The sequence below is a fragment of the Pezoporus wallicus genome, unplaced genomic scaffold (assembly GCF_028554395.1).
Source record: "Pezoporus wallicus isolate ANWC-B61680 ecotype Strahan unplaced genomic scaffold, APGP_CSIRO_Pwel_v1 contig_5069, whole genome shotgun sequence".
Classification (NCBI taxonomy): domain Eukaryota; kingdom Metazoa; phylum Chordata; class Aves; order Psittaciformes; family Psittacidae; genus Pezoporus; species Pezoporus wallicus.
In genome coordinates this window covers 4,342,745-4,357,453 of record NW_026642361.1, presented here as the reverse complement: position 1 = coordinate 4,357,453, position 14,709 = coordinate 4,342,745, and the positions used below count along the sequence as shown (strand labels likewise).

Here is a 14,709-nt window from a genome sequence, read left to right as displayed (position 1 = left end):
TGTAAACTAAGGATTTTCTTTTAAGATAGAAGAGAATATCTTATTAAACCTCTCTGAATTTTACAATAATATTATGTGAAAATATATGGTATAGGCATGTGTCAGTGCAGTACTGAAGGCAGCCTCTCAGAAAATCAAAAATCTTAAGAAGATATGAAGGATATGACAAAGACTAACTCATGTAACTGTTGTAGTTATAGATCAATATATATACATACAATGATAATATAATCTCTCCCTGATATTTTTGTGTTACTAAAACCATAACAAGCTTAGTTTTAAGCTAAAAAAAAAAAAATGTAATCAGTGAAAACTAAAGAACTCAGTAAGTACTACTAATTTCTACATGCATAATTAATAGCATACCTCTGGAAATGTTAATTACATGTTATGTTGTATTTTCAAATATTATTTCTTACACATAGAAATGTTATTAACAGAAAAAAAAAAAAAGGCCAAATAAAATTCCTTAGAGTTCATTCAGGATAATTTTCTACACATGTGTTCTCTAGCTATATAGGAAACTGGAAGTTCCTGGGAGAATTTTAAGCTCTTAACACCTAATGTTTACCTGTGATGTATCATGCCTGCTACTGACTGCTGATGAGGGACTAAAGACTAAATTAGTCTGTTTACTTACAGTAGTTTTCTATTTGTGCATTTTTTCATTTTTGGAATTGCAGCCATATAGTGTGGATATTGAGACATTCCAGCTTAAACACAAGTGACCTTTTCAAATATACTTTCATTTAGGAAAAACAGATGATGCAAAAGCTTCAGAAAAAGTGAAGCCCCCCCTGAAAGGAGCCTCCATTCAGCGCTCTCCATCAGATGCGGGAAAAAGTAGTGGTGATGAAGGAAAAAAGCCTCCCTCTGGCATTGGCAGATCAACTGCTACAGGGTCCTTTGGATTCAAGAAGTCTGGAATGGGATCTTCTACAATAATCACCACTAGTGGAGCAACCATCACAAGTGGGTCAGCAACTCTAGGGAAAATTCCCAAATCTGCAGCCATTGGTGGGAAGTCCAACGCAGGGCGGAAAACAAGCTTAGATGGTTGCCAGAACCAGGATGATGGTGTCCTGCACATGAACTCCAAGACAACTCTGCAGTATCGAAGCTTGCCTCGCCCATCAAAATCCAGCGGCAGTGGAATCCCTGGCAGGGGTGGCCACCGCTCCAGCACCAGCAGCATTGACTCCAATGTCAGCAGCAAGTCTGCAGGTGCTGCTGCCAGCAAACTACGAGAGCCAAGCAAGATTGGGTCTGGGCGGTCCAGCCCTGTCACCATCAACCAGACAGACAAGGAAAAAGAGAAAGTTGCAGTGTCCGATTCTGAGAGTGTCTCTCTGTCCAGTTCCCCTAAATCCAGCCCAACTTCGGCGAGTGCCTCTGGCACACCAGGACTTAGGCAGCCGGGATCCAAATACCCAGATATCGCCTCCCCCACCTTTCGAAGGTTAGTGCTTTTGTATGAATTCCTGAAGTTGCAGTATATAACGCAGGGACTTTCAGTGTCTTGAAGTACTGGACAAAAAGCCAGGGCATAATTTGCCACAAACAGAGAGCCAAGTACAAAAAAAATAAAAGGGCAATATTTTTTTCACCCAAAATGATTATTTCTCTAAGACTTTCCCAGAACTAAAATGTGTGTTCCTTGAGCTTTGAGCGTTTTAGGTGCATTCCCATAACAATGGTTTGAAGGCTGGAAGTTGGACTTGATGTTGTATGGGTGTCTTCCAACTTAAGATACTATGTGATTCTAAGTTCAGGCACATGACATGTGAAGAAGGACACTGTGTTCAGGTGCATTCTCTTACTGGAACAGGCAATGCCATAGCCTGGTCAGGGAACTGAAGAGCTCTATAGCTTATAATAAAGTATTCGCTTTCATGTTGTTGGCAGCTCCAGCTGCAAACTTTTCATTATCTTAGCAGCTTTGTTACATCCTTCATCACAAACATTAGCAAAGCTAAATGGTCAATTATAAATGCCCCATTTTAACGTTTCTGGAAATATAAATCTGGATGAAATATGAATTAGAATGGAGCACTTGAACTGCTGGAGAAAAAGCCAATAGTGCCCTCTTGTGCCTACCTACCAAAACAGCATCTCCAGACTGCTGGGATGTTGCAGCTGATTTTTGTAGGCTTGGCAATATGTGAAACAGATTCTTACATTATTAACCATGCTTACTTTACATCACCATAAGTTTTGCATTTATTTATTATTGATTTATGAGCTGCACCTTTACTGCAGCTTAAAATATTTCCAGTAAGACATTAAGTCATCACATGACCCTTTTATTTCAGCAGTTTTAGCGGATTGGGGGTTTATTTTTTTCATCATCACAGTTGAATTTTCTTCTCCAGAATTTCTGGAAGCAATTTCGTGAAATACACCTATGTCATGAGTACCCTTGGAGAAAAACTGAGCCCATTTAGTTCTGGTGCAGTTTATTCTGTCTGAATGGTTACTACATGACCAATGACCGCACGACCATCTGTGCAAAAGAACAACGGGAGGGAAATTTTACACAGATACTTAGATGTTTATTAAGCTATGAAGGATTTTGCAAGTGTTTGTTGCAATCAACGTAGCTGATTTGAGAAGTGAGGGGTTTAAAAGCTAATGACCTAGCCGTGGGAACGCTTAATTACTGAATTTGGGTGAAAGTGTAATCTGTTTATGCACTAATAAGATGAAAATGTGATTATTTTACCTCTCTCTGGGAGGGTCTGTATGTGCAAAGAGCACATCTGAACAGGAGTGAGAGCTGTTGCTAATGAAACAAACCCTGATTATTGTGATACGGTTTAAGTGAATTTAATTTTGCGATGCGATTGAACAAGTAGGTAGGCATGATTTTAGTAGCAGTAATTAAAAATGTGTAGTTTGGCTCTTAGGATGTTACGCCATGAATGTTTAATGTGGCTATCAGTTTCTCTAAAGCTATTTGTTTTACATTTAGGTTGTTTGGTGCCAAGGCAAGTGGTAAAGCTGCCTCTGCACCCAGTACTGAAGGTGTGAAACCCACATCGGCAATGCCCAGCCCTAGTACCACATTGGCACGGCAAGGCAGCCTGGAATCGCCATCCTCGGGCACAGGCAGCATGGGCAGTGCAGGTGGGCAAAGTGGTAGCAGCAGCCCCCTCTTCAGTAAACCTTCGGACTTAAATGCAGATGTTGTAAGCTTAAGTCACTCCTTGGCTTCCAGTCCCGCCTCAGTGCACTCTTTCACATCAGGTGGTCTTGTGTGGGCTGCAAACCTGAGCAGCTCTTCAGCGGGCAGTAAGGACACACCAAGTTACCAGTCCATGACTAGCCTTCACACCAGTTCCGAGTCTATTGACCTTCCTCTTAGCCATCATGGCTCTCTCTCTGGACTGACAACAAGCACTCAGGAGGTTCAGAGCCTGCTCATGAGGACTGGAAGCGTCAGATCTACTCTTTCGGAAAGGTGAGCTTGCCTATAGGTACAGTGACCACAGAACCAGTGAGAGGCAAACGGGCAGGAGCCAAAAGTACAAACCCTCCACTTGTTTTCCTAAAGGGACACTGTTTAATTAGCACCTTAGTCCTTTATATAAAAAAGCAAGGAAGGAAGAAAAGAAAGCTGAAAGGCATTGGATGTGGAATCGACTGCCTTTTAAGTTTTACAAGCACTTTTCCTGTCTTTAAAAGTTTTTTTTAATTCCCTTGTTCTGGAGAACAACCAGGGAAAAAAAGGGAAAATTGTCTGATTAAAGGCAAATCTAAACAGTCACATCATTTTGTCATGCTGTATCTGCCTGCTGTCCCAACAACTGGCAGCTTGAAAACCACATCACTGCCCTCTTGCTGACAAATTTTATTCAGCAGTAGGACCCCACCAGTTTTCTTCCCATTAACTCAAAGCACAGGCAGAGCTGGTGGGTCCCTACATTCAGCCTACCAGTCTTGCCTTAAAATTCTTAGTCCTGATAAGTTGCTTCTTACATGGCAATCATTACACAAATCCTTACTAAAATGCAGTTTCACTGGCAGAGGGACAGTTTACAAGAAGTTTACAAGACAGTTTACAAGAAGACCCTCACTGTACGCATAGTCCTGGCAAATGTCTGGAACAAAGAAAACCAAGAAAGGGTTCTCCTCTGTTTGTTCTGTTAATGTTTTTTTTGCGATATGCAGATGTCTTACAGTTTAAGTTATATTATAAAGAGGTGCAACCACTCTGGCACAGTTGTACCAAGATTTTTATTTTTGTTTTTTTTTGTGAAACATTTATTTGACTTTTGCAAGAAAGAAAAAATAATCTTTGCTAGGTGGTAATTTTCACTTCCTGTAAAAGTTTTCAGCATTTGACAATGAAACTCTTACCTCACTTGGGGACTGAAATGGCAGTATTTCATTAACCTTTGATCCAAAAAAGTAAATTCTACTGAGTCAGTCGGAAATATTTTAAAAATTTTAAGGTTAAACTTAGTTGTTTAGCACACAATGATTTAAAGGAAAAAGATCTTTTACATACAACATTAAGATTTTTTTTTTCCCTTTATATATACTCAGAGATTTTTCAATACCAATCCTTTCCATGGAAAGATTTCCCTTTCAGTGAATCGGCATTAAAAAAACAAAACAAGCACAAACAAAACCAAAACGCTGAACAACTCTTTGCCAAATCTAGATGTAAATTCTCCACACATTTTATCCTCTTATGTTACATTCATAAGTATTACTATATCAGCTAAAATCACACCTCTCACTAATATAATTACAACACAATAAAACATGTGTATACCAATATAACATATGCTAACAACAGTAGCTAAAATATGTTGATACATGAGTAAGTTGTACTTTTCACTGTGCCTTTAATTTTTAAATACTAGTTTGCATTGTGTTCCATGAACTGAATGTGACGATATTTCTTAGAAAGTTACTAATTAGTACTTAAAGTATAAAAACCACTATTAATATTTACTGCTACATGTATGGGTAGTGAAGTCAATAGAATGATGTGGAAGATTATGAATTTATGCCCAAAATCGTGTTTATGCAGAGGATGTTTAATATCACATTTAAAATGTTAATGGTTTGGCATCAGCTCCTGAGCATCCCCCATTACTAATACTTCATGTATTTATTCAGTGACTTAATTTCAGTGGTTCCAAATGCTTTGCCTTTGGCAATATTTTTAACTTTCATATTTGTCCATATGGGGATATTATGATGGGGTCCAGAGAGAGACATTTATTATGTTGATCTGGCCTCAAAACAGATACATGTACCTAGAGAAAATTCATTCCTTGAATTATAGCCCCAACAGGGTTTTAGCAGTTTGATTTTTCTGAAAGGCATGTTACAATTGCTGTGTTATTTTCGGTAGTAAAACCTACATGTAGCAAAGTATTTTTTGCACAACAAAAGCATTGGTTTGCACCGTTAGATATGTTTGACAGCAGATTATATCCTTTTTCCTTTGTAAACTCAGCTTATATTTGAGATGCCTCTGGCAAAATTAATTATAGCTTTGCACGGCATAAGGAGTTTTCGGCACAGAGGCTTATTCTTTTTCTTCAGTCACTATAGAGCTTGCAAAAGACTGAACAAGCAGTCTGTATAGTGAGATATAGTAATACAATGTAGAGACAAAATCAGAAAGACCAAATCACAAAATGAGGCGTAGCTAGCAAGTGACTTGAGTCTATGCAGAGAAAGCCTAGGGGAAACTGAAAGGGGAGAGCTAATAATAGATGATACAAATAAATGCGGGTTTGCTTCACTGAAGCATTAACTGTAATTTGATAGCTAAACATCACTAATGGCAAGAATGCTAAGAAAGAATGAAAAGGTCAAAAGATTGCTCCAGTTTATTGGTCCTGATGAACTTTTCACTTCACTGCTTCAGACATAGTCCCTGCAGAAAAAAACCTGCAGTCATGAGGGCTGAAGAAGAGGATTCAAAAGGTCTGTGCTAAGGCAGGAGTGAGGAGGATGTATGGGCTGGAAGATGAGGGGACTGTGGGCAAGGCCACATTGCCTCTATTCCTGGAAAAATACAAAAGGTATTTAACAAAATGGGCTAAGTAACAGATAATATGGGATTAACAACCTTTTAAATAAGACTAATTTAATTTATTTGCAGGGAAACAGTCTTTGTGAGTAGAGGAAAGGGATTAGTAGATACAATAAGACATCCTGGACATAGAAAAGCTTTAGGTGCTATTTCAAATAACATTTGCATAAGAAAATGAGGGAAATAAAGTAAGGTGCTTGACCATTTGGTAAAGACTTCTCAAAAACTAATGATCAGTGATATGTTAGCCAGAAGGGATATAACAGGGCAGGATATACTTCCACAGATAGATACAAAATTATGAGGCTATTTTCAAGAAAGAAAACAGGGTCTAAGCGGTAGTGTTTTGATGGGACAAAGCATTTTCTCATTATTTTGAAAATGAAAGTATCACATGTAAATCTTAGAAGGTTGTTATCCCATTCTGTTTTTTCATGTGAAAGCTTTAACTTGATGACTTTGAGACATCAAGTTTTAGGAATGATTTGATGTAACCAGAAAGAGCATCTACATTTCTTGCTAAGGACAGTAGCCCTTGGCTGCCTCCCAAAAAGCAGTCACCTGCCATGGAGACAGCAAGTCTGCAAGGTCTCTGCCCACACATCCCTCCAGGGATGATCAGACATTGCCTGCACCCACTCTTCAGGCTCCCCACGAAGCAATGGTACGGCATGAACACGTAGCTCTTTGACCACTGCTGTATTGACACAGTGTCAAAGTTAACTCCAGCCAAATTTTGTGTCATTCAATGAGACTCTTTTGCACTGTAACAATCAGAAAATGAATTCAGTAAATACTATTTGCTTTTTCAGCAATAATTGCATCTCCTTCAGGACCTTTGCTGGTTTTGTGCTAGCAGTAGTTATTTAAAAAAGTCTATTTCCACTGTCCTAGCAGGGTAACTCCCTATGTGGGAGAACACTTATATTTTCTCTTACAGCAATTTAGAAGGATTAAAATAATCAAACAGGTACTTGTATTCTAAAATAAAACCATCTACTGGGGTTAATTGGTGAAATATCATTGATTTAATTGATAACATTTTCCAGGTGGACACATCACCAGTAAGTAGTTCTTTCGAGCCCTTATTGCTGTTGGGCACTGCAGATTTGTGTTTTTCTTCTGCTTAGTCTGAGTGACACAGCAAGAAATGCATAAAAAATGCAGAAATATAAGAATCAAAAGTGAGCTCATCAGTGATAATGACTGCATTTTAAGATTAGCAGAATGGAAGTGGTTTCTAATTACATGACTGGCTTGTTCTGATTTACTTTAAAAGAATATTTAGTTTTAAGGGCCATGAAAATGCATTGAAATCCAGTTAAGCTCTTCAAGACCTACAGTTGTTTTTAACTATCATCATTTTAAGGTGTGAAACAGTATATCATGTGTCACGTTATCTTGTGTGTTTAGCCATTTGCAGAAACCAATTTACAAGATCCATATCATCTTGGGCCACCCTGTCCTAGACCTCCCTAGGTGTTTTTTAGCTTGCAATAATTTCTTTTATTCCCTAACAGCTCTGCAACAATTAGATATAGCCCAAGGATATGGCTTTATGGCCCTTTCCCAAGCTAACCTCAACACAAAGGATAGGTAGGAAACTGAGAACTACAAGGCTTCCTGTAATTTCCCCCAAGAAAATTTTCAGAGGTTTCAGCAGTGCAAAAGAAACAAAAGAAGACAGCAATACAACAGGCTTGATAACTTCAGCCTACATCTGCATGCATTTTCCTGCAAGACTGCTTTTCGCAGCTGACATGGCAAATCAGGAATGCTATGATATTCTCGTCTCATCCTCACTTTATATTATTTGTTTTGAGCTGAAGAGACAGATGTCCATGTATGTACCACTTGAACCAGGAAAGGATATTTCTTTTCATATCAGCTTTAGAGATCTTTTGAGCACTAGGTTAGTTCAGTTCTATTTATCAGAAGTGCAGTTTCTGTAGAAGTAATATGTCCAGCTTTTGTTGTAAGAATGCTTTTAGATACTAAAAAGATATGCGGAGTTATCAGTCTGAATTAATAGTTACATGGAACCATGATTAATGGTTTCATGTAATTATCTGAAATCTAGGAGCATCTGTGCAAGATTTAGTGTTTTAAAAATGAATGTTTGCGGTGCTCACTTTTATGCAATGGCAATAACTCCATGCTAACACTGAAAAATATTCAGCCCCATTTCATTTGAGTATCTGAATTCACAGATATTTTTAGCAAAATGTTATGGTCACTAGTAGGCTACTTAAATGACTGACTTGCTTTTGACTTGTGGATTGGTTTAAAGGAGCACTGATTGCCTATTTATTTTTAGATAAAATGCTATAGGTATTTTTGAAAGATATAAAATTCAAGTTAAAATAATATTAGCAAATGTATTGTTCGTTAAGATGTTTGAAGCATTTGCAGAAGAAACTGGTGTTATTACAATTATGTTTATTGTTTTGAAATTAAGAGATTGATAAAAGTACATAAAGAAACATCCAGGCCCCATTTTTCTCTGCAGAGAACTAAAATCTACATGAATCATGCATACAAATTTATGTTCTTTTTTTACCAACCATTCTTGGTTCTTTTAGTTATATTGGGAGCAAAATGCTGTGAAGGTAGCCCTCTGTCTTATAAAGGACTTCCCTCACATGGATCGTGATAGGTGGGCCTGTGCTGAAATCCTGCTAATTTCTCCTTCCATTTGCTTTCTCCCCATGTTGAACAATGGCTTGTTTAAACTAGCAAAATTACCTATAAAACTTTCTGGTGATAAGAGTGGTTTACCTCCATTAGTCTGAGCCCTAATGGTGGGGCCACTAGACACCAGGCATGAACACTGTTTTCACTGCCTTTATCTGCCTGTATCAAGGTTACATGACAGCAGGGCACCCAGTACAATACAAATGATCTTTAATAATGATGTGAGAGTTTCCTTGAGTAGGAAGGGTCCTAAGTTATTGTTGCTCTCAGAGGTGTGATTATGATATGTAATACAGAAACTTTCTAAAGCCATTTTGCAATTTAATCCTTATGGTGACACTAAGTTACGTTCTTAGGGGAAAAAAACGCTGCAACACTTACTTGATGATGACTAGTACAAATTCAGCCCACACTAGTCAGTGATTGATCTACCAGGTCTTCATAGGGAAATGCCTAAATGACACTTATTTGAAGGAAAGCTAGAGGTTGCCCTTCTAGTGATGGGGTTTAAATTAGGAAAACTCCAGCCATAGATTTCTTTCTGGTAATCAGCCACTCTGCCACTATGTGTGCATGAATATGAAATAACATTGATCTAGTGCCACTTTTCATTGCCCCCACCATCACCTTACTGTGTGAGCCCAACAACAATAGAAAGCCAAAGTTCTGTATGTTTAGCACGCATTTCTACATGCAGAACTGTCATTTGGCTTCTGGCAAGGCCATGCTGTCTCTTAGCAGGTGCCACAACCTTCATTTCTTTTGGAAATCTATTGGCCTATCATAGGCAACTGTGAAAAATAAAGGTTCATACTGTGACCATATGATTCTCACACAGATTGCAGGGTGAAGCTGTAGGAAGGTTGGAAATTCTAAGGACTTCCTTCTGACTTGGACAGTCTCCAAATTACTATTGACCCAGCCCAGAACATGTCTAGATGAAAAATGAAGGTGCAGCAGTCCATGTCCTATTGTCCCCTCCAACAAGTCAGGCATTTATCATGAAAGATATATTAAAAGGCGTTAAATGACCTTCTGTTATACACACAAATCTAGACCTTTAAAAATTTTTAATTCTGAACAGTCCTGTTTACTCTATGTCCTTAGGGATTTTTTTTTGTTTTAACAGCATGCAGCTTGACAGAAATACACTACCCAAAAAGGGATTAAGGTATCATTTTTTTTTTGAGCATGACTGCTGCTTCTCTGTTTTTTCTGTAACCTTTTCTACACTGTCTTTCCTTTTCTTTCTCCTTTTGTTGATCCTGTTGACAAGAGTTCTTGGTATTTATATTCAAACCAGAAAATGTAGATTTTGACAATGGACTTTGTCTTTCCAAGTCTGCCTAGTGAATAAATGTCCTTTCAAGATGTATCATGTAAGTGAATACTGTTAAGGATAGTTTCCTTATGTAGTGAATCTTAAAGGGCATTGAATCCTTGTGAGCTAAAATTACAGAACAAGATACTTTTACTAACCAATGAAACAAATTGCTGAAAATATTGAGAAAAACAAGATTTTAGAGGTGGATCTGAACTTGAGCTCTAAATAATATCACTCATGCAATTTGTATTGAAGATACAGTAAAGGGTAGGGTTAGAAAATGCTAGTTTTAATATCCAAGCTTTTCTCTCCTCCATAATTAAAATAGGGGATCACTTTCTGGTCTCATCAGTCACAGAAGCCTACCACCCTAATCCAGGAGGGAGATTTGGCAAGCAATGACATATGTACATGCATACAGACACTCTGAACCCTTTCAGTCCGTGAAATTACATGATTAAATTTCTCAAGTTACTGATAAATAATAGTTTAGGAAATTTTAAGATAATGCTTAAGTGATATCACTTAGAGATCATCTTCTGCTCTTCTGCACTAGCTGTGCCTTAATAAGAATTTAATCAAATTTTCTGTTATACCAAAATAATCATTTTGGATTCAGAGAGAAGGAAAAAGGTGGAAGACATGAAAGAGGCACAAAGGGGACCCTGCAAGGGTACACTGGGCTAATTGAGGTTTGTGGCTGTACAAAGGTAATGGTGGCTGAAAATGAAATGGAGTGGGAAAACAGCTTATGGGCATATAAGCCTGATAACTTATCCCAGAAAGACCGTCAGTTTGATTTAATATGCAGAGATCCCAGTCCAAGACCCAAATCCTGAATTCTCATTTTGCCATCTTTCTGATCTGATAACCACTGGGTAACTCTGCTCTACCACATTAATAAGCAAAGATCATAGCTGTCTTTTTGAAGGAGAAAGGAAGTAAATATTTAATCAAGACAAGATGTTTTAATGACGTAAAATATTGTACAAAACCCCAAGCACAACATGAGAACTTACATGTTCATTTAATCTGCTTGCTAAGCAGAAATACTTGTGCCTCATAAGCCTGAAGCCAGAATATCAAAATCCCTTTCTGCTCTGCTGTTTGGGGAACACTGATGGCTCACGACAGTGATAAAGAAGGTGCTCATTTCTCAGCAGGATATTGTGCTGAATGAAGCAAGCTGTTGCAGACATTGCTAAAAACAATCTCTTGGTTAAGACCCACACTACCTGCATATTTTGATACTTACAACTGCCAGAATTTCCCTTCTTCCAGCCCAGCCAAGAGAGGCTAGGCCCCGGGAGTTATCAGTTCTCCCTCTTAACCCAAGTGTAAAGTTGCACTTGTTTTATTGGTTTGCCATAGGAAGCAGTTGATGAATGATTTCATTGCCAGACTTCTTCCTTACAGAGTGCTTGTTTCTGCTAATTGTGTATTTTTCCTGTCCCTTTCCCTCCCCCTAGTTTGGGGCAGGACACAATGCCAGGTATCATTCAGAGCGGCAGACCGCACGTATGATTGAGTAGCTGTCATTACCAATGCAAACTACTTTTCAGAGTTCTTGATCTGCTTCACTCCTGTCCTGTAACCAACTGCCCTCATGATCTGTGGCAGATGTCATTTTGTAAGCAGCTACTCACATTTCTTGGCTTCTAGTCTGTCCATTCCCCATCTTACCATTACAGTTTCTGAGCTTTTGCATCAACCTGTATACTTCCTATAGCTTTGAAGTCCTTGCCTGTCAGCTCAGTTGTCTGTCTTCTATGGTTTATCATCATCTCTTTGAAGGAAGGGAATGCTGTGTTGGGGAGGGGGATGAAGAGGAAAAGGGCTTCTGTCCTGTACTTTTTCTGTTGTAATAAGATGGTAAATTTCACCTTGTTAAAATCACTGGTGATAGTCATTTGATTAGACTTGATGTTTTCCAAGAGTTTTGTTCTGTCTAAGTGGTGAAGGGTATTTGTGTGGCAACTGTTTCTTTCTGAACTGTCACCTTGTCATTGTTTTAAGCATGTCAGCTGTGGTTTTTCAGATATACTCCATCATCCCGGCAGACGAGTCAGGAGGAAGGCAAGGAATGGCTGCGCTCCCACTCAACTGGAGGCCTGCAAGACACTGGCAGTCAGTCTCCGCTTGTTTCTCCTTCAGCTATGTCTTCATCTGCAACTGGAAAATATCACTTTTCCAACCTGGGTAAATGCTGTTTTCCTTCACTGTTTCTCCCACTCTAGAATAGAACCATAAAATTCAACCGTTCGTATTTCTTTGTTTGCCAGACTTGATAGTTTATTTTAACATCTCCATCACCACATTGTGGTACCTCACTAAGGAAGGGAAACTCACAGTGTTTTTCATGGAGTTGGCCATGGAATAAGCCTCTTATTTTGCACAGATTCTCTGTGGCTTACCCAAGGAGAAGAAAATCTCAGGCAGAGCTGGAAATTTGCTTCTAGTTCAAATCTACTCATCTTTTACAATTCACAGTCAGTAGGATTCTTTCCAGAGATTCAATGAATGCTGATCCAGACACTAAACATTACTTTTTTCCTGTACACAGGTTTGCTTTGAGATAGGCCTTTCCAATCCACTTCAGTGGCTGGACATTGATATAACTGCACTGGGCCCATGCAAGTCCTAACCTTGAATGCAATATAATATTTCGGGATGTGAGTCACTTTTCAGATTTATTTGATTACAGGTCAAGATTTAGATTTGTTTCTTCTGGATCCTGTTTCAAGTTAAACCAACACAAATTTAGTTTTGTTAAGAATTTTATTTTTTCTTTAATGCTTAATAGAAAAACACTTTTTGCACAGTGCTGAACACATACTTAGGTTCACAATGAACTTTTGTGTTTTAAGCTCTTACTGTGGAATTAGCAACAACCTTTGAAGCATTCACACTTCTATCACTCTGTCACAGCTTATGGCATCTGTAGGTTACAGTCACTCAAAAGAAATTTGATGGTCTTTATGTTGGACTTTATTGCGTATGGGAAATGAAGTTGAACAAAGCCACTTTAAAAATGAAGTTAGATCCTGGCTAATCTAGCCACTGCTTTGGATTTCTTCCATGTACTTGCAGTAGTTTTAGACACAGCTCTTTTTAAGCAGTGTTTCTTTCACACTATCATTTTCTGCTTGCAATTATCTTTTTTCATTTAGTTCATAGATTTTGTGCTCAGAACACAGAGCAATAAGATCGTGGTTTTTTTAAAAAAAATCATTTTGTCATTGTCCCTTCCTTCTTTCCATTACCATAACCCTATGGAATAATTTGCTCTCACAACACAGTTGCTCTCATAATTTTTAACTTATGGCACATATTGCATGACCAAAAATAAAATTCCAAACTCTGAGACTGAATTTGGATAGACGATTGCCTTTTTCTTCTAGGCATTGAGTTCATGTGGTCCAGGTGAACCATAACCAGGCTTTCCTTGCTACTGGCAAACAAACTGTGCAAAAGCTGAAAGCAGGTTCATCAACGCTGTTCTAGATTTCAACCACAAGTGATTGGACTACTCCTATTTATTATGATAAAATTCAACTGGCCTGTGCAGCAATTTTAACTTGATATAATGGTAGGTGCTGTAGAAAATTAAAGGATAAACGTCTTGCATGTGCCAATGAACTTTGGTCTTGAAAGCAGTTAGTAATATAGGTATATAGCAATAAAACACAGATACGGATCCATTAGAAGAGCTGCTCATAAAAAATTCTTATGACTTCTTATTCCTTTTTAACTTTTAACTTTTGAATCTCTCCCATTGCCTCTCCATTTTGGTCTGTCAAAGTGAGCAAGTGTGTGTTCAGACACCAGTGTTAGTGTTACCATGTTTTACAGGATTAGTCTCATCCAGCTCCAGCTCCTTGAAGATCATCTGCTTCACCTTTCTGTGGTGACTTTGTATGTGGGAATAAAAGCCTTTCATTTTCTCGACAGCGTAAACTCCACCTAGCCATGCTGGTCCTACATTACAATTTTGTTCAAAAGCAAAATTTATCTAATGGAAATGTGCTTCAGTAATAAAGTTTTGTATTCCAGTGAGTCCAACCAACCTATCTCAGTTTAACCTTCCTGGACCCAGTATGATGCGTTCAAACAGCATCCCTGCACAAGACACTTCTTTTGATCTGTATGATGACTCCCAGCTGTGTGGCAGTGCTACATCCTTAGAAGAGAGACCACGAGCAATTAGTCATTCAGGTTCATTCAGGGACAGCATGGAAGAAGGTAAGACTGAGTTACTATTTGGACCAGTGAATAGCCTCCCAAATAGGCTCCCAAAATAGGCCTTCAAGAAGTAGTAAAATTTAAAAATATTTCTTCTGCAACATAAAAATTTGAATAATTTTGTGAATCCTTTTTTCTAATTCTGTTGAGCTGATCTCACAGGACTTCCTTGCCCTAAAACATGCAAGATATTTCTTTCACACAGTAATACGCAACACTGTGTATCTCATACATGTGTTAAGTCCTTTATCAGAAATTTTGGAGGAAAGGAAGCCATTGTTGGAAAATTATTTTATTATTTTTGCCTCTAAATTTGAAGTGTCTGAGCATACCTTGACTACTGTGATTTCTTAGTCCTACTTCTGTATTTCCTTCTTTTTTTCCAAATGCC

General features: G+C 38.3%; 1 protein-coding gene across 11 annotated transcripts in view; it reads left to right on the top strand.

The window, feature by feature from the left end:
* Positions 1-14,709, top strand: part of NAV3 (neuron navigator 3) — a 544,137-nt gene that overhangs the window by 481,440 nt on the left and 47,988 nt on the right. For 7 of the 11 annotated variants that reach the window (XM_057429345.1, XM_057429347.1, XM_057429346.1 and 4 more), the window contains 5 exons: positions 754-1,459; positions 2,972-3,460; positions 9,882-9,923; positions 12,115-12,275; positions 14,130-14,318. In XM_057429345.1, the coding sequence (XP_057285328.1) occupies positions 754-1,459; positions 2,972-3,460; positions 9,882-9,923; positions 12,115-12,275; positions 14,130-14,318 (1,587 nt within the window). The remainder of the gene's footprint in view (positions 1-753; positions 1,460-2,971; positions 3,461-9,881; positions 9,924-12,114; positions 12,276-14,129; positions 14,319-14,709) is intronic. The other 4 variants (XM_057429344.1, XM_057429348.1, XM_057429341.1 and 1 more) reach the window with 4 other exon arrangements.